General features: G+C 38.3%; 1 protein-coding gene across 3 annotated transcripts in view; it reads left to right on the forward strand.

Moving 5' to 3' along the window:
• Stxbp6 (syntaxin binding protein 6) overlaps positions 1–26,618 on the forward strand; it is a 214,065-nt gene that overhangs the window by 55,618 nt on the left and 131,829 nt on the right. For all 3 annotated transcript variants that reach the window (XM_034514260.2, XM_034514262.1, XM_076941906.1), the window contains exon 2: positions 463–651. In XM_034514260.2, the coding sequence (XP_034370151.1) occupies positions 498–651 (154 nt within the window). In that variant the 5' untranslated portion in view covers positions 463–497. The remainder of the gene's footprint in view (positions 1–462; positions 652–26,618) is intronic.

Raw genomic sequence — 26,618 nt, forward strand, 5'->3', positions numbered from 1 at the left:
CAGGGTTAAAATTAATGGTCTTCCTTTTCTTAAATGGCTATTATGTAGAAGAAGTTTAAGGAGATTTGGGAGATGTATAAAGAACTTGATTTACGGGTTGTTGGGTAGTGGAAAGACTTCTCAACTGCAATTGTGGATTGTTCCTGGCAAAGGAGGAAGACGATGGATACTGTTGCCGGGTAGGGGAAGGCACAGCTGAGGTAGACATTAACAACCCCTCTAGAGCCGCCCTTTGCTTGCTGTTCACATCACTTTGTGTTGTTGGACATTTCAGGTAGTAAAAACATACTCCCCCTTTTCTTTGCATCTCTATAGGCAGTACAGCATGAAGAGCTTGCTATTAATATTTCTGTAACTCAAAGGTTAACCTGCAAGCTCAACAGCACCGCACCTGTAAACACTGCTCGTCCCTGTAAGCTCTATGATATCATCAGTTCCAACTTTCCTTTTCTTTTTCTTCAGAAAATTCCCTGCGTGCCCTCCTGGGTGGCTCTACAATGAGTGCCAAGTCTGCCATCAGCAAGGAAATTTTTGCACCTCTTGATGAAAGAATGCTGGGAGCTGTCCAAGTCAAGAGAAGAACAAAGAAAAAGATTCCTTTCTTGGCAACTGGGGGTCAAGGAGAATATTTAACTTATATCTGCCTGTCAGGTAATGAAACTTGTTTTAAGATGCTTAATTCTAAGACACCCGGAGGGTCGAGTTCACTTGGTACCTTCTCCTTTTCCACTCTTTTCCCATCTTTGTTCTCATGCCCTCACTTACTTGTGCCTTCTCCTCTGTCTTTGTACTGGAAAGATGCCGAAGTTCAGTTTTCCAGTCCTTGAAGAGTTTCTGCAGAGTCTGGCAGGCATTTCCTTATTTGTTCTTTCCTTCAGAGGGAGTGTCTGTCCTTTGGGAGTTTTGTTTTAGAACTTCTCTTGGTATTTGGATAATTGTCACTACTAGCAGACTGAGCTTCACTTTCTAAAAAAATGTATTTTTATTTATCCTTTTATTTTTGCCAACAATTACTGATAGTTTTTCTTGAGACAAATATAATTTCTGGAATAGGAGAGAGAAGATTCAGTTCACAAATCATTGCTTTGCCTGACAGCCACGGCCTTGTGAAGAATAACCATCTGTTTTTTAAAGTTTGGAATTTTGTTGGATTATTATTATTTTTCTCTGTTTGTGATTAGAGGAGAGCTGTGGGATTTACTATGGATACAAACCAAGGTTTTTTTTTGAGATAAAATGCAGATGAATTTTCCATGAGCTTCTGGGTGATGCTAATCTAAGCACTAAGGGCATTTATAATATTTCTCATGTGCTATTTCTCATAATAGGAATGGATAAACTAAGCTTACTGCAATTCATCTTCTACAAAATCTTTTGGAGTTGTGGTTTGGGAATAAAACTTTGCTTTTAAAACTTGTTTTTAGCTTTTCAAAAAAATTTAAGGATTAGTCAGAATTCATTTCAAGCTATCAATGACTTCGTTGAATAGATTTGGATTTACAAGACTCTCTTAGGTTAGTAGGAAATGAGAGCATACCACTTTGGTAGGCATGCCTTAATAATTGTTAGAAGAGAACATTTATTTACTTAGAGGCTGAGGGAGTCAACCCAGAAAACTACTTTCTCCTTCCTAAATTTGTATTAGGTTGACCAACTTTGGGTATGGTTAGAAAATGTTTGTGTTTCTTTAGTTAAGCACTGACCAAAGAAGGGTTAAATTAAAAACCAGTGATTATGTTTGTTTTTCTCTCTGTGTCTCTGTCTCTGTCTCTCTCTCTCTCTAATCCTTTCTCTTTTTCTTGTATGTATGTGGGAGTTTTCCTGCATGTATGTCTATATGTATGTGCAATGGTGGTGGTGAGGAGGGGGAAGCAGACCTTCTGGAACTTGTGTTACTGACCTCTCTGAGCCACCAAGTGGGTACTGGAGGTGAGTACAGACCTTGTGGAAGTATAGACAGTGCTCTTAATCACAGACCCAAGTTCTCCAGCTCAAAGAAGCCTTTCTCACTGCTAGCTCAGGATTTTGTTCATAAGATCAATGTCTTAAAAATATTTTCATGTTTTAAAGTTTGGACCATAAAGGTTTTTGTTTTGTTTGCCAACAATGAACAAAGTATGTACCAATAATCTTGTTTTGTGTTTTCCTCAGCTCAGACATATGATATGCTAATCTTTTAAAAGCTTAGTTTTCTTCACTGCTCTGAGATTTCTTACAGAGGCATAACTGAATAAAAAGTGCATGGTACAGAAAGCAGTTGAATTTTGCCTTGTATCTACCTGTAAACAAAGAACAACATTTTTTTTTCCAGCCGTTTGATGTATTATCTGCCTGTTTCTCATCATAAAGTATCCTGAGAGTGGTTATGGGGACTCTAACAATCTCATCTAAAGGAATCTGTATAACCAGCTCTCATGGAGTTAGAGATAATGACCTGGGACATTCAGCTGCTGCAGCATTCTTGTTAATTACCAAGGCCTTTGGGTCAGAAGTGACAAGAGTTTTTGTTTTTCTTGGCATTCGAATGGGGAAAAATCTGTTGTTCTAGACGTCTTCATCCTCATCATTTTTTTAATTGTGTGGGGTTACATAAAGTAGATCTGACAGGTTAGTAGACAATAGAATGAAAACCAGGGCAGAAAAGGACCAGGTAGCTTTGACACACACACTTTGTTGCATCATGCTTTTTACTGATAAATAACAAAGTAACATCTACCTCTATTTTTTTGATTATGTACAGCTTGGAGGCGTATGAGTTCTGATAAACAAATGTTTTAACTAACAAGTTAATCAATATTGTTTATCTTTTATGTGCCGAGTGTTCTAAGTTATAAGAAAACAAATATGCAAGTTAGCTGGGTTACTGTGGACATTAACTGCTTTTTAAAAAATTCACATAATTATAAACTACGAAAAAGACAAAAAAGAAAAAAAGAAAAAAGACAAGTATGCAGGTCTGGAAGAATTAGTCTTGTTTGGAAGAAAGGGCTTCCATGTTTTGAAGTGGGTTGTGGGTGGGCAGCATTCAGCCAAAGGAATGGTAGTCTTATTAGCAATTCAAACGGTCTCTGGTTTTTCCATTTCCTCTAGACTATTAGGGACAACTTCTTTGTAGCTGAGGACAAGTGGGTGGTTTTGAAGCGAAAGCAAGGATGACAGGCCCTTTCCTGCTCTTAGAGTGAATCTCCTGTGATTTCTGGGAGCTTGGTAGATGAAAACCAACTCTTCATTTATAACAGACAACTTCTGTATACGTTACGGCAAGGTCTGCAGTATTTTTTAACCATCCTTGAAACGCGATGAAACATTATGATGGAGGCAAAAAAGAAGCTTGCGGAATATGCATCCAGGCATTGGTAGATTTATAAAGTATCTTAACTAGTGTTTGTGTGATTTTTTTTTTCTCCATGTCATACATAATTTATAATATGAGAACCAGAGGTCTGCGACTCTAAAGCTTACTATTTTCAGAGAGGTTATATATTGTAAGGAAGTATTTTCAATACATGCCAAAGTGGAGGAAATAAGGGGGATCTATTTTGGGTTTTTTTTGTTGGTTTTGGTTTTTTTTTTTTTTTTTTTTTTTTTTTCCTATTATTTTGGAAGGAAAAAGGTAGTCATTCCAATTTATTCACAAGAAGATTGAATTTGACAGTTTCTCACTGGACGGACACCCAGGTCAACTTTTTTTCTTTTTTTGGACTGATAAATGTGTGAATATAAACTGGGCATGGTGGGACATTACCTTTAATCCTAGCACTTGAGAGGCAGAAGCAGGTGGGTCTCTGAGTTCAAGGCAAGCCTGGTCTAGAGAATGACTTCCGGGTGAGCCAGGGCTAGCTACACAGAGAAAACTTGGCTTAAAAAAACAAAATAATACAAGCCAATAAACAAAAAGTGTTCATATGAAAGTCTTACAAAATGAGCCAGTCACAGAGCCATATACATAGCCATGTACTTAGTAAATAACCCACACTTAGTAAATACCTGACACATGAGAGGTTGTAAATTCCTAACAACAAAAACCAGAGATAATTAAAGTCACCTATTTTGAGCGAATAAACAAAGTATTTATATCTGTGCAGTAGAATTTATCCAATAGTGAAAAAAATGAACTACTAATACATGCAGTCACATGGACATACTGTGAAAAACATCATTAAGTTGTTCAAAGCTAGAGCTGATCTGTCCTTCTAAGAACCTTATAGCACCTCACACAGTCCTAGGTGAAGTTATATGTTAAATGCTTATTGGAGGCTGCTGTTTGGATTTATGACTTGTTATTTGTCTGCTTTGGGAATAGGCTTGGAACTATTAATACATTCCAAGGAGAAAGGTTCAGCTCATCTCCCCATGATAATTTGAGTCTATAAATTAAAGCTGAAACACGCTAAATTAAAATTGCTTTGTTCTTACAGTTCAGTTTTCTGCTGAAATTCTGTAATTTTCATCCTTACAGCCTGTTTACCTAATCCTATTTTAATTTGGCATGTATAATATTTAATATTAGCTTTCATATTTATAAATGGATATATTCTTTCTCTAGTTGCTGCTCTCCCCCCACAGAAGAAACCCTTGGAAACCAATTTTTGTGATTAGCACATTCTTTTACATATCTTGTTAAAACAGAAAAACCTTAGTTCTACTCAAATTATTACAGATTTGTAGAAAGAACAAAATTGTCGTGTTAAAAAAAGTTCTGAATACACTCTGATGAAGTAATTTATGCAGATGTGTTCCACAGAAGGCTGTAGTTCAGGAGGATGGAAGCTGGTGATCCCGCCTTGTATCTCAGCAGCTGTTAACCCTAGTGTTCCTTTGGAGTAACCCCAGAGCCTTTCAAGGAACACTAACACTGGCCTCTTCCAGGATGTACTAACTTCACCAGGAAGCTTGGGGAAGAACCTTTGCATTTTGCAAGTGTTAAATACATGGGCTCACAACTAAGATTAAAACATTTTACTATTTGAGGGACTTAGACGATGGACTGTCCACTGGTTTATGTGACATAATGCCTTATTTGGGGTTTTGAATTTTATTTTAAAGAGTACATTTTAGTTCCTTTCTCTCTCTCTCTCTTTCTTTCTTTCTTTCTTTCTTTCTTTCTTTCTTTCTTTCTTCCTTCCTTCCTTCCTTCCTTCCTTTCTTTCTTTCTTTCTTTCTTTCTTTCTTTCGTTCTTCCTTCCTTTTTTTGTTTCTGCTTAAAGTTCTACAGTTTTATGTGCTTTTCATTAAAAAATAAAATCTAGGCTGGTGCTATGCCTCTGACTTAGCTCAGGAGGGGTGGTATCTAAAAATCTAAAAGGGTGGATTCTTTGTTTACAGGTGATAGAGAAGTGTTCCTTTTTCATGTGCTGTTTCTTCCTATTCATGTTGAATGTTGATTAATAGGCTTTTCTAGAGATATAGGACTTGCCAGGGTATGCCTCTGTTATGAAGATTTGGTATATAAATGCAGCCATAAAGTTAAGTAACTTTGGAAGGCAATGAAATACAAAACAAAGTTACCCTCGTTTTCTTATTTCTGTTACGTTTCTTGTAGTTTTTTTAATTTTATAAAACTGCAGTTTTCTCTATAATGTTTATTGATAATTTTTCTCTTTGTAATAGTGAAACAATTGGTTAGAAGAGTTGTAACCGTTGGTTCCATTTCTCTCCCTGTGCTCATCCATCCTGCCCTCACAATAATGCTATGATGTAGTTCTTTTTCATTTTTTAGGTGAGGAGCTGAAGAAAGACATGAATTAGCTTTCTCAAGTTTGTTGTCATGAGTAGCAGTACCTGGTTTTGAACCTGGGCAGTTTGACCCTAGTTTGCATTCCCTTAGTGACTGTGTTCTGCTTTCTTCTGGTACATATAAGAGCTGTGTGAGAATTCCAAAACCAAATATCCTTCTTCACTATCTCAAGCAGCTGATGAGCGGTCCTTGGCCTTGCCTTGTTTCCTACAGGTTATGCTTTCGGTTTTGGCTAGATGGTAAAATTTGTAAGCCAAGCTGTTAATCCCATACACATTTAAAGGTGCTACTAGTAAGATATATTTGAGTCTTAGAAACCAACTCCCTGGAGAAATTCAGTGTCTCCTCATAGTGACCTGGCTGTGTACAAACGTGGTTTGTCCATCAGTATAATTGAAGTGTTCTTAGATGTTCTTATGATTCTAGGTAATTTCTTGTGAAAATTAATAGTAATATCATTATCTTTCCTAAAGCCCCATTTGAACAGAAGAACCCAGCAATAGACAACCAAGAAGCTGATATGTACCGTCTCAGTTAATCAGCACACCAGCTTCTGTTATTTCTGCTCTCCAGATGACCCAGCCAGGGATAAGTAGATAAGTGCACTGCATGCAGTCGAGCACCCAGAGAACACAGGGCTGAGACCACACGCAAGAAAGACTCTCTGCTCCAAAGTATACACACTTTCAAATATTTTTCTCAAACACAGGGCTAGGTCTGAAGAACAGGGCTCTCCCATTCCCTCCAACACAACATGAAGACATTCCTTGGGAAGAATGTTCTGGTCTCTGGGGACCTAGAGGAAGTATTGGCAGGCACTTTAGCTTTTCTAGTGGTTTAGCACGCCGGCAGAGTTTTCTTTTTCCATTCTCTCCTGTGTGTGTTCCAGGACCCAAACCAGATGGAAACAAGGGAAAGCTCTTGACAGAGGCGGATGCCAAACCATTTCATTTAAAAAGGAAACGCCATCTGTGCACTCTCCCACCACCCAGCCCCCTGTTTCCAGGAGCAGTTGCACAGCTGACTCCCTCACTTGTGTTGGTTTTGACTAGTTTTCACTAGTTGCAAAGGCAGAACAAGTGGCTAGGGAGCCCTGAGCCCAAGTTCCCTCTGAATTATGGCTAGCAACTTGAGGAGCTGTAGGTATCCCAGCAGCAGCTGACCAAGGAGGGACTGTTGTCAAACATGCACAGGTTTCTTTGTTTTGGGGCTTTTCTAAGCTTGTGCTTTTAGAGGATAGTGTGCTTTGTTGTGGTGTTGAGACATCATCTGGGATTTATCAGTACATTGTGGGCAGAGGCGTGAACTCTACGAGTCTCTCTTATCCTTGCATTTTTACCCCTATATTGTGGAGCACCAACTTAGGCATTCAGTTGGTGTCGGCTAAAGCACTGATTCCTGACTTCATCAAAGCTTTGAGGCTCGATGTTCTGATCTCTAAAATGGGAGTGTGTGTTATTTATACTCGAGTATAGTTTGAAAGGTAACTGGGCTCTGGATGTGTCTCTGTAGTGCCTGAATTAGATGCCATTTAACCTGAGCAATGTCAGGTTTATGTTAGGCAATGCTAATTCATCTGTGGGGTTTTAAACTTTATGCCTGTGACAGACATTGGTACTTGTATCATGTGATGCATTGTGACATAGCAGCTTGGATTTGGTTTCCCCTTGGCTCCTCTGGGCCTCCCTTCTTCAGCCTCATGGTCACTTGTTGGGTCACTGGACCCAACAATCTCAGTCATTCTGATCCTTGCTTTCTAAGTCAGCTTCTCTTAAATCTCTGTACTCCAAAATTATTTCTAACCTCCCTTTTCAAGGTCCACTATTAGCTGCCATAGTATGTGTTGCTGTTCTGTTTCAGAGATTTGGGCTGAAAACTTATCGATATAACCTCGTGGGTGTTTATGTATTGCCATGTATGTTGGGAGTAACAACCAGCTTATTCAAAGAACCAGCTTAGTCCGTCAGGTTCCTGTCTCTGAAATGTGAGATGCTATTTTTCTACACCTATCTTCACGACATCAAAAGAAAAATTAAAACAAAATAGAACAAAACATTCTCTGGGGTCAGTCGAGTGCACTGTTAACCAAACAACAGAAGTGGGAGAGGCTGACACAGATGCCTGGGGCCCAGCTTTTAAAAGCCAGCTCAGGTTCTTGTTTATATTTCTGTAATTCTTTCCTGTTACTGTGGTGTGTGTGTGTGTGTGTGTGTGTGTGTGTGTGTGTGCATGCATGCATGCATGCGTGAGTGTGTGTGCATGTGAGTATTCATGTGTGTGTGTGTGTTTGGAGAAAGACAGAGAGAGAGGTGCAGAGAGAAAGAGAGAGAGAGAGAGAGAGAGAGAGAGAGAGAGAGAGAGAGAGAGAGAGAGAAACTATCATTGATTGACATTTTGCCCTAATTAGTCATGCTGAAGCATATGCAGAGTTTTTCAGAAGAAACAACAAATGACCAGAAGCACAGTGCACTTGGCAGGTTGTCCAGGACCATAAAGCTCAGCCTGCCAGTTGGCTACTGTTCTCTAAGCACCAGTGTGCTCCCATCCACGTCCACACTGACACTCAGCACTGCGCTGCTGGAGTTCCTCGGTTCTGTTCTGAGCACCAGATGTGAGCCTCTAGTAGGGGTGGGCTTTAGCAGCAGGGCCTTCTCCCACTCCTGCTGAGGCTCTCTGGTTTCCATAATGCAAAGCCTGAGCTCAGGGCTAACTCTGGGGTTTAAGATGGATCAGAGTAGCTGAGGCTTCCTTTGACTCTACAGAAGTTGCTGTTACTCACAGTGAGATGCTGCTGGTGTGTCTGTCTCTCAGTTCCCTTTAAATTCATTAAATTGCTGACCAGAAGATTTTATTCCATGCAATGGCCCAGTTTCCAAGGAGAAAATAAGGAAGTATCTTTTGTCTTCAGATTTTTAGAGCCGCAAAATGAGCAGTTTATAAATGCTTCCATTGTGACCCACAATGGAAAAATGGAAAGCTGTTGTCTGAGAATCTTGAAGTACCTGAGTGTTTTTCCTGCAGACAGAGTTTGTATCATGAAGAATAAATGATCATTTAATGGGCGCTTACTACATCAGATCTTCCCCCAAATGCTCTTTTCTCACAGGGATAATTTTTCGCCTACATTTCGCTCAGGAGAGCTATCAAGATCAAAATGGGGACTGCATTTTGTGTTTTAGTTGTAATCTCTTTGACGATGTAACTTCTGTCACTTCCACCCACCTTCTCAACACAAGTTATTTTTTATCTACCATATGTGGATCCCATGTGGTCAAGGCTGTGGACCTCATGTTAGATTGCATGCAATGTTCATATGTGCTTAACAAACCATACTGCTCTGTGAAGCCCACGAGTACTTGGAAATGGATTTGCCACGCCAAGCTTAGACCTGTCCGTTCTTCCTTAAGAGCCAAGCTTCTGTTTTCATAAAGGAAAGGATGGGAGCTGAGAGCAGCCCTCCTAAGCAGATCCACACAGTTCTGCCATCTGATCATCAGAATTCTTCCTATAGTTGATAAATTTATGAAGTTTAGAGCATTTCTCTGCATACTTGTGCATGCATATACTCATGTACATATAATGTATGAAACAGACATACCTATATGCATGTGTGTGTATTTGAAACAAGTACTATACCACTAGACAAAAAAAGTGTGTGTGGGGGAATCCAAATGTGAAAATATGTAGAAATCCTATTTTTTAACATTCACATTTTTTAAATATTTCTTCACAATGATATTCTAGATATAAATTTGTCTTATTTAACATGGTAACAAGAACTTTATTTTGCGTATTCTTTATGAAGATAACTTTACTGGTTTCTTGTCTACCATAGATCCATTTATTTCTGGCTGGATTTTTTTTTTCAATTTTTTATCATGAGAAATAATAATCTTTACATTATGTTTTTTGGTCTTTGAGTCTCATTATTTAGCTCATTTTGACCTCAGACTTAAAATTCATTTGCTTTATTCCCTAACTGCAGTCATGAAGCACCAGGCCTGGTTTGCATGCATTGTTTATAAATGAATAAACTGGGCACTATGTGGATGACTGATAGGAAATGCCTGCAGTACTAGCGGGTGTAGGGAATGACTGGCACTTTAGTCCTCTCTTCCCTATTAATGTTTGCCCTGGACCAAAATTAATTGATTTCAAAACCTAATTGTGGGGTCTGAAGAGATGCTCAAAAGTAAGAGCACTAGCTGCTCTTGCAGAGGTTTCCAACACCCACTGGTGGCTCACAGATCTGGTTCTAGGGAGATCTAATACTCTCTGCTGACCACCACAGGCATTGCTTGCACATGCTATACGCATATATATATATATATATATATATATATATATATATATATATATATATATATATGTGTGTGTGTGTGTGTATGTATACATATATATGTGTGTATATGTGTGTATACATATATATATATATGTATATATATATGTAGGCAAAACACTCATACATGCAACTTTTAAGATTAACTCAGCCAGAATCCCTTTAAAATGAACTATTCTATTAATTTTTGTGTATTTAACAATCGGTGAACAATACTTATGCTATTTATTATTGTCCCCGCTTCAAGTCCTCTTTGATATACATAAGATGCTTGAAACTTTAAAGACTATGCTGCAATTTTATTTCAACACACACATGAGGTATGTAAAAGTATACGACTGCCATATGTGATCGAGACTCTTTGCAGGAAAAGGGAAGAAGATATTTAAAATACTTATAGTGAAGCCTGACCATGTTGCAAAAGAGGAGCTTTGATGTCTGGCTAGCTTGATTATGAAATCATTAGTCATTTTCTCTTGGCTTTGTTAGATGAGGTATTAGAGAAGTAATAAATGTCAACCAAAATGCTTATGCTTTTTTATTTTAGGTCAGTGCATTTAATTAATAATTTACTTTGACGTTTTATCAGGTACAACACCTGAACCTACAAAGCAACTCAGGTAATAGGTAATAACTTCCTAGGGTTTCCTGCCCCCATACTAGATTTTTATGTCTACAAAGAACCCATAGTCATTCCCAAAGTTAATTCTAAGAACAAGAACAAGACTCACAGAGATTGAATGGCTGGTCTAGCACCACAGAACTATTGCAGTTAGGCAAAGAAAAAAACAAAAACCTTATATTTCACCTCTTGCCAACCTGATTTTTTCCCTCTGGCTATAACAGATTAGATGAGTAAGGAGTTTCAGGTGAAGTTGACTTGAGTTGCTAAAGTGAACATCAGGATGTATCTCCACAGTTCCTGCTCACACCATGACAAATAGTGAGCTGTAACACACTCTCAGGCAGCTGTGAGTCAGGGAGGCGTCTGTGCCTTTTGAGGTTTAATGATTGTAAGGATATGAGTTCATCCATAAAAAGCATCTGTGCAGTTCTGTCCTTTATCCCTGCCAGTTCCTTCTAGACATGGAGACCCAGAAAGTGCATAGATGGAGTACTTTGAAAGGAAAAGCACGGTGTCATTTTAGTTTTGCCTTTTTAATTTAATAACTCATCAACTCCCAATGTGCACTGTACACATACTTCTAGGTCTGGTGTCATTCACTGCAGTGTGAGGTGACCCACCGGGAGCCAGTTCTATAAATCTGACTCTCCCTTCCCTAGAAACCATCAATGATCCATAGCTCCTTAGTGGTTGGAAGTCATGAAGCACCCACCTCATGCTACAATGTTGACTGGTTTGATCTTGGGTAGATAACCATAGCTGCTGTATACTTTCTAGTACCATGAATGCCAGTCAATACGCGAGAAGTTTCTAGGTTAGCAAATGATGCCAACCCACCTCAGGTTGTCTGTTCTACTGAAGCCTGGTTGATCCAGTTATTTGTTTCCATTCTAATGTTTGTTTTGAATTCCGCCACATGCAGCCATCTGCAGCTTTGCTTTTGGTACATTATCATCAGGTCGAGCTGAGATTTATTTAGTTCTGAAGCTTCTTGGCCTTTTGTACAGTTCTTAAAAAAAGGAAACCTGCATTTCCTTTCTGGACTTGCTTCTTATTGATTCATGCAAGGGAGCCTCCTTCTTTGCTGATACAGCAATGTCCTTGGTTGCTGGGTGGACAGTTAGTTCTTGGGACTAGTGCCTTTCCTTTTTTTTTAATTTTTTTATTTTTTGTACATGATTCTATGTTTCTGTTGGTTGTTATATTACATATGTATAGATCATTTGTTTTAGGGTTGCTATGCCAACCTTCTTTAGGAAAGACATTTATGAACTTAAATTCCAACACAGTGGCCCCATACCCACACGCTACATTCCAGTGCACCTTTCTCATGCCTGAAACTATGTGTAGTGCTAAATTCTATGTGTGTATGCTGCTCTGTCCAGCATCCCTATGATTCAACTTAACTAAGAAATTAATACAGAGAGAAATAAGCAAAATAATAATAAACAATTATTAACAGTGTACTGTAAGAAGATACTGAAAACCAGAGTTTATTCCTGGAATTTTCTATTTAATACATTTCACTGCTGTTTACCACTGGTAACTGAAACCAAGGGAAGCTAAAACAGGTGAAGGGAGACTGCTGTGTTCTTTCTGAGATCCAACCTGCCACATCTCCCAAGAGTAAAGTAAGTTACAAACCTCTCTTTCACTGGAGTTTGGAACTGCTACAAATACCTTTTTTTTTTTTCTCTCTCTCTCTCTTCTCCAGCAACATAAGAGTTAGCCCTGAGGTTGAACTCTATTTCCTTTTCTTTTAAGCATTGGGCATCAAACCAGAGCCTTGCATGTGTTAGGCAGACACCCAGCCACTGAGCTGTGTCCTCAACTCTGTACTTAATTCTTTGAGTTTTAGACACCTAGGGAACAATTATCACTTGTTCCTCAAATGCCCTTGGCTTGCCAGTGCCTCTGTATCCCATCAGGCCATCTGCTACTTTTTATTCTGAAATCTCTCTTTCTTTCTCCTTACTGGTACTCTCAAAAATCCAACTACTCAGAGGGCCTAGTATCAAATGTTACTCAAGAAATGTTACAGTTTGTAATACCTTTGCAAACTGCTCTGCCATTGAAAATGGACACATTTCCCTGGAGTTTGTACCTACAGAAGGTGACTTGGGAAAGCAGTGGTGCTAGGGCATCCAGCCTTTTGCATTTATTGAGCAGTGATTATTATTCATGTGGTGCTATCCTAAAGTTTACATTTGGGCTTGGTGCAAACAATGTATCAAATACCTGGCTCCTGGCTTAGCGTCGTGATCATTGTGCTTTTGCTCAGAACTTTTTATATGGTATGAGATTTTCCTGCACTTTAGAAGGTAGCTCATTGTGTGGACTTTGTGTTTCTTTTAGCATTTGTGTGTGTGTGTGTGTGTGTGTGTGTGTGTGTGTGTGTGTGTGTTAACAGAGAATAGTACTGAAAAAACAACCGGATGCTGAAGAGCTTTGCATTACACATTTTCATAGATTTGGCTCATTGGCACCAGGAGCACAGTAAATGACTCCTTTAGTTTCAGAAGCAATGCTTCTGTGGTTTTTAAAATCTCTGTATAACCAGCCTTACAAATAAATATTCTTTACTTACCACTGTGATGATTGGAATCTTACTGCCAAGACATAATGTTTCAAACCTGCTTCCGTCCCAAATCTCATAGCTCTGTGGACATAGAGGTCAGGAGCACAAAAGATCCTTTTTTTCCTTTTAATGTTTTCTTTGAGTCTTTGCTGGAAATAGCAGGTCATGAGGATGGGGAGAGTTTTTCAGAAATGACTTTAGATTCCTCATGACCACTTTTAATTTTTGACTAGATGAAGGAAGAGACCAGTGGTACTCAAAAATCTTCAGAGGCTATGACACCTGGTTTACACAAATCATCCAGTGTTTTACAGTATAGTTACCTAGTTAGCATCACAACCTATTTCGTATTAAAAGTGAAACTTGACCTGAAATCATTACATAGATGTAATTTACTATTTAGATAAGTATACTGAGTCCAAGTGTTACTGATGATTCTTATTTTGCAACTGATACTTAATGAAGTGTCATTTTTCTACGTTTTGTTTAGGTCATAAAGATAGAGTTGTGTGTGTATGTTAGCAAATTAGCAGTGATAAGCCACCCCTGAAGTGAATCTCTTCCATCATTCCTACTGTACCAGAGTGGAGAAACATGTGGCCCAGTATGCTTCAAGTGAGAGTTCTGTGTGCATAGTCTGTGATCCTTCCATTTATGCGTTGTTAGTAAGTCTCGGAAGTACGAAGGAACTTTGGAGGAGAACAAAGGGTTGGAGGAGGGAGAATCATGGACTCTCTAACTATAAAATACACAAAGTCACTTGGCCATTTAATTTTCACATACATAAAGGTTGAGTGTGAAACTAGAGTATCATCGTGTACACCTATAATCTTAACACACAGAGGTTACAGCCTAGTTCAAGGTCAGTTGGAGCTACATACTGAGACCTGTCTAAAAACACAAAATCAAAGAATTTTAAAAAAAAATACATATTTTAAAAAATTGAGTGTTATTATAAGACATGCAGTGGTAAGCTAGTGGAGATTTAACCTAAACAAGGCTGCATATATGTGGAGGCTAAGTGTGCTGGATGGTTTGGGTGCTGTCCCAGAGTGTTGATCATACCCAACTCTGTTTACATCTTGTCCATGTCTCTCCAGCTCTGATCACTGAATGTTCTCGACCTGTATGTACTGCTTTACTCTGTTGATAATAAAGATTACCCGTGCCTTATGAGTTTGGTATGTAAGCTGTAGGAGATCACCAGCTTCAGGCCTGGCACACCATAGACCTTGGTCAGAGCTAGCTGACAATACTGAATACACTGTATTAGGTGAAGAGTTTAGAATCCTGCTGATTGTGGCTCTAGTCTCAGTGATCTGAAGGGCCACAAGAGTACGCTTAAAGCAAAAGCAATATGTGTAGTGCAGAATACAGTGGGACACACCACTCGTCTGTGGTCTGTGTCTGTCTTACCTGCTGACATCCAGAGTGCCTTGACCTGACCATCAGGAGAGTGAGGGTTGAGTGTTTGGTTTTGAAGGCAACGTCACTCTGTTGCAAAGCAAGACAACCACACAAATACCTGCCTATGCGAGGTTTCCGTTACGTGAGGTTTCCTTTTCTTAGACTTTGAGGGCAGATAAACACCTACTGTGGTGGTTTGAATAAAAATCACCCCTATAGGGAATGCCACTATTAGGAGGTGTGGTGCTGTTGAAGTAGGTGTTGGAGGAAGTGTGTCACTGGGGGTAGACTATGAGATTTCAGAAGCTCAAGGCAGGCATTGTTGGCTTACTTGCTCTCCCTGCTGCCAGATGTAGAACTCTGAGCTGTTTCTCCAGTACCATGTCTTCCTGCCTGCTGCCAGGCTACTCACCACAATGATAATGGGTCAAACCTATGAACTGTAAGCTAGCCCCAATTAAATACTTTTCTTCTTCTTCGTTAAGAGTTGCTGTGGTCATGGTGCTTATTTACAGCACTGAAACTGTAACTAAGACACCTACCTTACTATTTTGTTTGCGGTTTTGTTTTCTTTCCCTTTAGTTTTAAGCTATGTGGTGTTAATTCTTAGTTTCTTCTTCAAATATCTTTTTGCTATGGAGAGTCTAAACCTCTAGTAAGCCATGAGTCGCTGCATACCCAGTCCCTAAGGCTCTTGAATTCCTCGCAGCTTGGTAACGTTCATTCAGGATATAAAAGAAACTGGCAAACAACAATTTCTCATTTAACATTTTATTTTTTTCCATATTCATTTTTATGCTAATGTCATTTGTTTGGATTTTTTTTTTCACCTTCAACTAAGGACTTGCTTTGCAGTGTCTCAGTCCCTGGCTTTATCTTATATGTCTCTACATGCAGGTGGATACAAAGCCCTCAGAAGAAGGTGCATGAACCTCTAGGTCACTTATGCTGAACTTCCTACTGAAGTCCTGTTCTTGTCTGTACAATTTTAGTTGAAGGTACAGTAAGTTTGGCCCCTTAATTCTGACCCGTGTAATCAGATCATTAAGAGGCAATTTTTTCTTCAAGTTACTTTACCTTGTTGTCTGTCAGTTGAACCTCCAAATTTCTTTTTTGCTTTTTTATATGTGAGGGCATCCTTAGCCAACAGTTTACATGCTATAGGAAAGAAAAGAATGTGGGCTTTTGAGTTAAACACCCATAGGCAGATTCTTAGACACCACCTGTGTGCACATGCACAGATACAATTGAGTCAGGCTACTTCTCCTTGTGTGCTGCTTCCTGAGCTCTGAGGCTGATTGTTTGGAACATCACACTTTACTTTAAACATTTTTATCTGATGGAACACTGGACTTCACTTTATTATATTTCCCGGTGCTCCTTTTCTTCTCATACTGTTTATTTTGCATTTTTCATTGCTCAGTTTTCTCCTTTTTATTATAGATCTGTTTAAAAGTGACTACGAATAACCCCATGGCAGCGACAATACTAGGCTGTCTTAAAATCTCCTCTGCAAATATTATTAATCCAAACCTCTTCAATTTAGCATCAGGAAGATTTTGTTTTGGACAAGGACAGAAAACAGCCACATGCCTTGCCAAAATATCACACAAATGGTTCCTAGGCCAGTTACTAGGGTTTTTTTTTTTTTTTCCTTTCTGAAACTTCTTGAGCTGGGTCTCCATAGTTCAAACTGCCTGCAGCACTGTCTTCCACACATCTACTAGGATAGCCCATTAAGCCCTGCATAAAGTGTTCAACTGCTTTTCTAATCTAAAGTTCCAAAGTCCACACTCATCAACAAGCGGCACAGTCATGCCTATTACAGCAATACCCTATTGCCTGGTACCAACTTCCGTCTAGGCCAGTGTTCTGTTGTTGTGAAGAGACATGGCCATCGTAACTCTTATAAAAGGAAGCATTTAGTTGGGCCTTACTTATAATTTCAGAAGTTTAATCAGCATCATCATGGTGGGAACCATGCCAGCACACAGGCAGATGTGGTGCTGGACAAGTAGCAAAGAGTTCTACATCCATATCTACAGGTGGCAGAAAGGGAGAAACTCTGGGCTTGGAATAGACCTTTTGAAACCTTAAAGCCCACCCCCACTGATACATTTCCTTCAATAAGGCCATAGGCCCTAATGCTTTCAAATAGTGCCACCTTCCTGGTGACCACATATTAAAATCAATGAACGTATCGGGGTCATTCTCATTCAAACCACAAGAAGATGATCTTGAGATTTCTATCCTTGAATTTATTATTTATCCTTGAGTCTATTATTGAATGCATTCATTCATTAATTGGTTTACATTGAATTCGCCCTTCATTTCTGGAATGAAGCCAACTTTCTCATGTTAAATGATTTTTCTGATGTATTGTTGAATTTAATATATTGATATTTATTGATAATGTTTATATCTATATTTATTAGGGAGATTGGTTAATAATTTCTTGTTTTGTTGTTGGGTATTTTGTTGTAGTCTTTGTTGTTTGTATAACAGGGTAATATTAACTTCATAAAAATGAGTTTGTATGTATTTCTTTTGTGCTTTGTAGAATAATCTGAAAAAGATTGGTGTTAGTTCTTTAACATCCTGGTAACATTCAGCAATAAATCTTGCTAGATTTGGATATTTTTAATTTGGAGTTTTATTTTATTTTGTTGTTGTTTATAGGTTCAATCTAACTATTTATATAGATATTTAAAATATTTTATCTCATATTTTTTTCTGCTTTAATTTTGATAGCTCATTGTAATCTATTCAGAAATTCATCTTTTGTTAAGGTTTACTACGTTAAGTGAAATATAATTTTTAAGGATATGTTCTAAGGATTTTCTGAATTTCATTGATATTTATTGAAATAGTTCTCTTTTCATTTCTGATTTTCTTAGGGTTTTCCCTGTCTTTTCCTTGGTTAGTTTGGCTGTTTGTTGATCTTGTTGATCTTTTTAAAGAATGAACTTTTTATAACATTGAGCATTTGCTTTTTATTGTAGTTGCAATGATTTCTTCCTTGTCCATAATTATATCTTTCCACCTGTGAATTCGGAATTTGGATTTTTTTTTCCAAAGACTTAATGTATATCATTAAATTATTTATTTGAAATCTCTCTGATTTTTAACAACTATAATGTTGAATTTGAGTGGGGAAATTACCCTGGATTACCAGCCAACTAGGCCATGAGATCCATCAAACGAGTCTTCATAAGAAAAATATGGTAACAAATGAGTCACATGCACAGAGGAGACAGCGATAGTGTAGATGGAGGTCAGTGTACTGCCACCATAAGTTATGGACTTACATGCACAGAGGAGATGGCAGTGAAGATTGAGATCAACGCACTGCTCCACAGGTCATGGAATTTAGTCACCTGTCAGAAGCAGGGAAGGACAAAGAACTGATTCTCCCCTAAAGACAGAGAAAGCATGGCTTACTGATTCTTTGATTTTTGACTTCCAAATCTGTTGGGAAAATAGGCATTTAGTTTTAACTGATTCATTGTTATCACAAATGATCAGAAATTAAAGATTGTTCCCCTTTTGTGGCCCCATGAGGAGAGCAACAATACCAACCAACCAGAGCTCCCAGGGTCTAAACCACCAGCCTGGGAGCATATAGGGAGGGACCCATGGCTCCAGCTTGGACCCATGTAGGGGAGGATGGCCTTGTTGGGCAGAGGTGGGAGAGGAGATCCTTGGTCCCATGAAGGCTGGACACTGAGTGGGGGGGGGGGGATTTGAGGGTGGGGAGGTGGGAGTGGTGGGATAGTGGGGACACATTCTCATAGAAGCAGGAGGAGGGGGGATGGGATAGGGGGTTCCTGGGAATGGAATAAGAAGATAAAATCTGAAATGTAAATATAATATCCAATTAAAAAAATTTAAAAAAAAAGATTGTTCTCCTTTAAGACATATTAATCCACGCCTCTTTCTTTATACATGGAATCATTTGAAAACTATTGAAGATATTTGAACGCTCATGCTATCCAACAACACTTTAGCAGAAATTTAAGTAATATGTATTAAGCATTTGCATGTGCTTACAAACAGGCAAAGGAATAAAAAGAGTTTTGGGATATCCTTTTATTTCATAAGCTTCCTGGTTTGGTGTCTTCCTCTGGACCCATTTGCTTTTGAGTCACATCTCTGTGGACTTTGCTTACTTGAAAAATTTATTCACAGTATTAAACAAATCTCTTGTACTTAGCGACATGAGTTGCTTATTTGATATTCTCTCTCTCTCTCTCTCTCTCTCTCTCTCTCTCTCTGTGTGTGTGTGTGTGTATGTATGTGTGTGTGTATGTGGTGTGTGTTTGATGAATACCAATAGTTTAAAAATCTCTCAGCCTAGATTCTTTGTTCTAATGATAATGAGTTTTAATTATGGGATTGGGAGGAATATTTTATGATGTAAAGCATTAAATGCTGCTTGCAAAACGTATGAAGTTTTAGTTCTGTCACTTCTGAATGTGGTTTCATCTATAGCAACTCAAAAAGAAAAAATATGAAATGATACAATGGTTTTAGTAGGACTTTTCCAAATTATTTAATTTGAAATAAGCTTATATGTCTTGATATTATTTTCTAAGGATAATTTTTAAAATCTTTAAATGAAAATTGTAAATGTACAGTTGTGGAGAGACTAGTTTAACCAAACCCCATATAATTCCTATCTAGTTAATATGCTGCCCTCCTGGTCTGTTATCTTGCATCTGTTTCTTATCTACTTTTTAATGAATTAATATTATATAAATAACATCTTATTTATTCATATTTCAATTACTCTATATTTAAATATATTTAAAACCATTTTTAAAATGTAATCAAAATAGCAAAATCTCAACAATAGACTCACTATTCAACTTTGGGTGACTTGGCTGCCCCATGTGTATTTATGTACCATACATGAAAATGTAATGAAACTAGATGGTTACCTAAGGAAAATATACGGTGTCTCAAAAGAATGAAATCTCCTTTATAACAACAAAAAAATTAAAATGTAGAAAATCACTTATGTCTCATCAGTTTAGCAATTATATAAAAATAAGTAAAAATGCACAAAAATATTAAAATATTCATTTGCATTAAATGTATATAATTTTTCTCCTTCTCATTATTCCTCAAATAATGCATATTCACAACTATTTGCATAGTGTTTGTATTGAACTAGATTATTAGTCCTCTAGAAATGCTATAGTGTATGTGGGAGAGGTTGTAGATTGTAAGCAAATCCATACCATTTTATTTAAGAGACGTGAGCATTCCGTGATCTTGGTATCACTATAGTTCCTGGACCCTATATACAAGGATATCCTGGGACTGCGCAGCTGTATTGACAAAGGGCACCATTTTTTGTTGTTGTTGTCGTCATTTTTAATACTGTCATTTAGATTTGCATGTTTATGACTTTTGCATTAATATATACTATAGAGTGCTTGGCTTCTTCCTTTCAGTGTTGTTCATGAAGCTCATTCTTTCTTGCTACATGCAGCTCGTTGTCATGCTAAAGAGGCTTTGATCCACAAAGAGCACCACTTTGTTTCCTGCTAGTGTTGATTGACGTTTAGGCATTGTAGGTGGTGTTGCTCTCAGATGTTTAAGACATATATGTGATGATTCGACTGACATATTCCTTTAGGTCTATATTAGGGATAAAGGTTGAGTCATACGTGCCTCTTCAGCTTTGGTAGATACAGATTTTTCACTGGTGGTATCTATTACACTCTTCCCAGGAGAATACTGAGCACAGTTACTTCACAGGTGTTCATTTTTAGTTTCAAAGGTATTTGGTTAAGCAGGAGGTAAATTCATTTACTAAAGGAATTTGAAATTTGACAGGTAGGTTACTATTTTTGCTAACCTAAAATGCTAACAAAATTGGTCATTGGTCAGATTAAAAGCTTTTTTTTATGTGTATATTCTATATTGTGAAATATTTTTATTTGTAGATTATCTCAGTTAGTAATGGCCTGCATTTGTTCTGTCACTGAACATGTTTACCTTGATTCCTCTGGGAAACTCTTAGAAATTTAGAATGTTGTTAAAGGACCCCTTATGCTCTCAATTCCACAAAGTATGCAAGCATTCCCTACACTTAGAGTGTCTATAACCCCTCTGTGGAATCCTCTTCAGTTTCCAAATGTATGTGAGATACTGTAAATTGTGGAAAATTTGAGAAGGGATAATCAGTCATTGCTCAGTTTAGAGGCAGAGCTTACTTTAGGCCCATGCATGTTAGACTCCTAGTGTCTTTAAAAAAGAGATATTAGATGTTAAAATTGTCGCACCCTGTGATAAGGTGACTGGCTGCAATCAGCGTTTTCATCAAGATGGAGTACCTTCATTCTAATGGTGCTTACTCCAGTGTTTCTCTTGAACTTAGTCTCAGTTCAGTAGCTTTATGTCTTTTCACTCATAGGCACTTTTTGTTCTATCCCCAATGCTCTAGCCATTCTGTTTGTCCTTTTACCTTCCATTGATGTTATCAGGTATAGATTGGCATTAGGATATGTGCAAAGACACTACAGAAAAATTAGGCTCTGTCTTAAGTGACCATTTACTCTTCTCCATCTTCTACTTCACAATAGGTTTCTGCAGAGTGGGGGAAAACCTGTCTCTTTCAGTATCAGTTCAGTATGTTTTTTGGAGGGTAATTTATAACCAGTCACATCATCTCTGTCTTAATTATATGGAATCAGTGATATTTCTTCTTTATTACTCTTGGCGATATGATATTTCCTTTTGCTATTCATCTTGAAAGTCTTGTGAATTAAATACTGAAATCTATCATTTTCTGACTGTGGTGGTTTGAATAAGAGTGACTCCTATAGAATCATATGTTTGAATGTTTGGCCTATAGAGAGTGTCACTGTGAGAAAGTGTGGCCTTGTTGGAGGAAGTCTGTCACTGTTTGGGCAGATCTTGAAGTCTCATATGCTCAAGCTAGGCCCATAGTGGCTGACAGTCTCCTTCTGCTACCTGTAGATCAAAATATAGAATGCTCAACTCCTTCTCCAGCACCATGTTTGCTTGCATACTGCCATGTTTCTTGCCGTGCTGATAATAGAATAATCCTCTGAAATTGTAAGCCAGCCCCAGTTAAATGGTTTTCTTTGTAATATTTGCTATGGTTATAGTTTCTCTTCACAGCAATAGAAATCCTAACTAAGACACCACACCAGCTAATCCAGATGAGTTCCTAACAAGGTGAGAACTAGGAAGAGAGACTAGTAGATCAAGAATCACTAAAGATACTATCTCATACTCATTGACTAAAGACAGCTCTCGCTTGGAGTTTCCAGTTCAAGGGAGCTCCATAATTTCAGATGGTCATCTCTGAGAGCATCATATCAGGAATTCCTCTGTGGTCTGCAGATAGCCCTATATCACAGGAATTCTCAGTGCTTTGTCACATGTGAGAGTTTTTATACAGAACATCTGCATTCCAGATGTTAGCAGGTAGGTATAACATTTCATTAAGAACAAAGTCAAGACTTCTCACAGTCATTATCATTTCACTTGGGAATTCCTTGGGTCCAGATCCTGGGTGATGGCACAGTCTAAGAGACCCAAGTTTTGACCCCAGAGAATGATTTAATAGTAGCTGCAAGACATTCCAAAGTGGACCTTTATGAACAAGTTTTAGGACTATGTTTCAGGATAGATCCTTTTCAAGCATTTTTGCTTCCTGCACAGCCAAGAAGAGCTGGTGCCTTTGTTCAGTATGATCTTTTTGCACATAATAATACCACCTACTTTCTATGTAAGACTAGGGTGAAGGATATATTTGTATTATATTCACATTTCTTTCTATATTGGAAATTGTTATAAACTAGAAAGCCAGTAGCTACTAAGAAAATTTGTAGTGATATTCTTCAAGGCAGAAATCAATCTATAAGGAAATAAGAGTTCATATGACAAGAAAATGCTTCTGAGTATTGATCCTTTTTCTTTGCTTTTTAAAAGTACACATCATTTTGAGAAATTTAGCCTGGCAAGATGCTTCTTTGACTTTTTTTGAAGTGCAGCTGCCATTGTGAGATATGTAGGTTTTGTGATTTTTGGAGATTAAGTTGTAGCTATAGTGTTATACATTCTTGTCAAATCATTTCCTATATACTATGAAATTTTACTTCCTTCTGTCCAGCCTTTCATTGATTTTTAACTCAGCTGCCACCCCCGCCACCCCCGCAACACACACAGTGCATTTAATCTTGCTTAGTGTCTAGAAACAAATGCATTGTTTGCATAAATGCCTATTTAGGGTATTTGATGTGTGAATTATATTTTTTATTATTATTAACATTTTACATTTCAAATGTTATTCCCTTTCCCGGTTCCTCCCCCAGATACTCCCTATCCTATTCCCCCTCCCCCTGCTTCTATGAGAATGCTCCACCCACCCACTCCTACTTCCCTGGCACTCCCCTTTCCTGGGGCATTGAGCCTTCACAGGACCAAGACCCTCCCCTTCCATTGATGCCAGGTAAGGCCATCCTCTGCTACATATTCAGCTAGAAACATGGGTCCCTCCATGTTTATTCTTTGGTTGGTAATTTAGTCCCTGTGAGCTCTGGGGGGGGGGGAGGGGTCTGGTTGGTTAATATTATTCTTCCTATGGGGTTGCAAACTGTCCTTTCCCTAACTCCTCCATTGGGGTCCCCATGCTCAGTCTAATGGTTGGTTGTGAGCATGCACATCTGTATTCATCAGGCTCTGGCAAAGCCTCTCAGGAGTCAGCTATGTCAGGCCTCTGTCAGCAAGCACTTCTTGGCAACCCCAATAGTGTCTTGGTTTGGTGTCTGTATATAGGATGGATTCTCAACCTTAGATTATTTCTTCTGTGCTTGACAGTGGCCCGTGATGGTAATAGATATTTTATGTGTGTGTCATTCCTGGGAATATGTGGGCTGGGCCTCCTGGCATTCCACTGAAAAGATCCTGGATGTCCTCATTTAGTTCTCCATCACTGCCGTCACCACACTGTGCTTCTTGGTCCCTGTTTCCATGAAAAGCCATCTGTGTTCCCTTCTGTAGTTGTTAACATCATGGCTGTCAGTACTATGAGAACATCAGTCATAGCCGAAACCCGTGAGTTATTTTGCTTTTTTTTTAATACATGTGGAGCTCTGTATTAAAATCGTGTTTCTCCTTTGCTTTCTTTCCAGAAAACTGGTCCCACTCTGTTAATCATGATTAGATTACTTGAGGGAGATTTTCACTAACACATGGGATACTTTAGTTCACTGATTTCTAAGAACTTGAGTCACAGGGATCCACCATGGTCCCTGCCTTTGTGTTCTTGGGTTATCTCTTCTGAGCAGTTTCACAGGGATTCACATTACGTACCTTTTCCTCTTAAGTTTCAAAGTTCCTGGTGATTCAATCTAGCTGCTCAACACCATGGCCTGTGCCATTTTGGTCTTCTAGCTCCTTTCAAAGGGCAAAGTCCCTTAGTATTTAACAGCATCATACTTTGTCATGCTCCTCTGGTTATCATGTATCCAGCACTGTAGAACTGTTCTTGTCAGCACAGACAGCACTCTTGTATGCTTGTTGGAGAAGTTGCCCATACATTCCAGACTCTCTGCCTTACATCATCCCCATCAGCATCACATGGATCACTTCTCTTCTTCTGTCTTCTTGCTTATTTTTGTTTTTGTTTCTGTTGTAAATCTTTAGCATCATTAAGTCTTAAATGTGGTAACTCTCGGGTCTCGGTTCTGGGTGATCCTCTTTTACACTTTCTCTGATATTCTACTTTGTTAGGAAATCTTACACTAATAAATGTTAGAGGGTAGGGTGCTAGTACTTTTATATTTAAATTATAGGGAAGGGATAATAGTAAAACGGAAATTGGCATGAACTGTCCAGAATACGGAAACTATAACAAGAACTTTGCTATTTTATGTTGTTTTCTAGTGCTCATCATAATTTTTTTTTTTTTAAAGGTAGGATTAAACTTTTGGTGATAGAATGGTTGAACTTACCCATCTTTGATTTCAAGTGTTAAACATCATAATTTTAATTCACTTTCAATTGCTACATGGTCCATCTAAAAAGCCATGTGTTCAGACATGTGTCAGACATTGATATAAATATTTTAAGGTCATTTGTCTCATTCTATCATTGTTATACTCTCTTGACTGAAACTATTTTGATCATCTTTAAGTCCAGTGTGTATGTGTCTGAAAGCCACTGAGTGACTAATTCTAGAGAAAATTTGTTAGATTATGTTTCTAAGTAAGTGATTTTGGTGAAGGACTCATGAGTTAGCAATCCCTTAGGACAGTGCCTAGCACAGTCAATATTCAACTTCAATCATTGCTATTAGTTTTGCTATTATTTTACAATGTGCGAAATTTCTTTTAAACAGATTTCATTAATTTATTTATATCCATGATGTGAAATGTGCCTGTGTATGGGTTTGTGCTCATGATTATAGTGTCCACAGAGGGCAGAACAGAAAATCAATCCCATAGAGCTGGATTTACAAGCCATTGTGAGCTGCCCTCTGTGGGTTCAGGGGACTGAACTCTCATCCTCTAAAGTGCAGCAAGAAAGTACTCTTAACCACTGGGCCAAACCGCCATTTATAGGAAATAAGTGCAGATGGTCTTGAAAACAAAATTGCCTTGTTCATTCCTATATAAGAGAGAGTTTGAGAGCTATTTTTATACTTAATAAATTATGAGTCCTTGAAGGCATATCTTTTAAGATACATGTCAGTCACTGGTGAGGGGTGCAGAGACATAACTGCACACTGTCACTTTCAGCAGCCTCAGGAGTTTGCCCTGACCTCAGTATAGGCTAAAAAAGGATTTGTGGCTTTGATGTGGAAATGGATTTCAAGTCTGGCCAGTTTGGAGCAGACTCGGAGGTTTTTTATTAAATATAATTTAATATAGACTTTATCTCTAAGACTAGAGGAAATGGACAGTCAGAAAGAAACACCCATGTGCATTCTTCGAGACTGTCACAATTAATTACCGTAGCACTAGCCACACACAGCATTTTTGTCGTTCTCAAGTTAAGTCTTTAAAAGATTGATAAGAAACCTTCCTTCCTCCATTTTTATTTATCTTTGATAAGACAGATGGTTATAGGGATGCTGTGGGTGGAAGTAAAATTTCATTAGAGATACTAGAATCTAGAAGAGTTGAACATGTACTTAGTACATGTCCTTTCCCTCTAAATGAGGTTGCTGTTGTGATTCTTATAAATTAAGCGTTTACATCTGGGAAGTTAAAGTCCTTAAGTGGTTGTTAATTGTACTGGACAGCATACTTTTCTGCTGAAGAATCTTCAACCAGGGTCCTGAGTGAGGGACTCCCGTCTTTCTCACGATTCTGTATCTTTCCTGACTTTCTGTCTTGCCTCAGTCACTTACAAAGTGGCTTACTAAAATAAAGACTTTATGTAGTCCTTTGTTCCCACATTGCTCATAGGAAACAAGCCCAGGAAGAATCCTGTTCCAGTCACATTGTTTGATAGTAGCATAACAGGCCTATAAAGTAGCTCAGGAGACATTTGGGCACCACCTGCCTTAAGCAGTATATGGAGAAGATGCCCACGTACTAAGCAAGAAAAAAGAAATGGATGGAGATGGTGATTGAGATATGTGAAAATCATTAGATTTGAGACCGAAAAGTGTAGAAAATAAGATGCACAGATAGGAAGAACTGGGTAAGAACATGGTAGCCATGTGTTTCTTCTGTTTGAGTGTTCATGGTCTAGAGTAGCGAAGGAAAGGTTGGCATTTGGGACCTCAGTTTAAAACTCCTAACAACTTAACTAGGTAGACCTGGAATATGGAAGAGAAAGATCCCCAAGCCCCTCCAGTTTAAGCTTTTAATCTTTGAATTCAGTGTGACGAAGGCACAGTGCACTGTGCTCTGTTCAAAACATTGACATTTTCAGTGGAATG

Source organism: Arvicanthis niloticus, chromosome 11 (assembly GCF_011762505.2).
Source record: "Arvicanthis niloticus isolate mArvNil1 chromosome 11, mArvNil1.pat.X, whole genome shotgun sequence".
NCBI lineage: Eukaryota > Metazoa > Chordata > Mammalia > Rodentia > Muridae > Arvicanthis > Arvicanthis niloticus.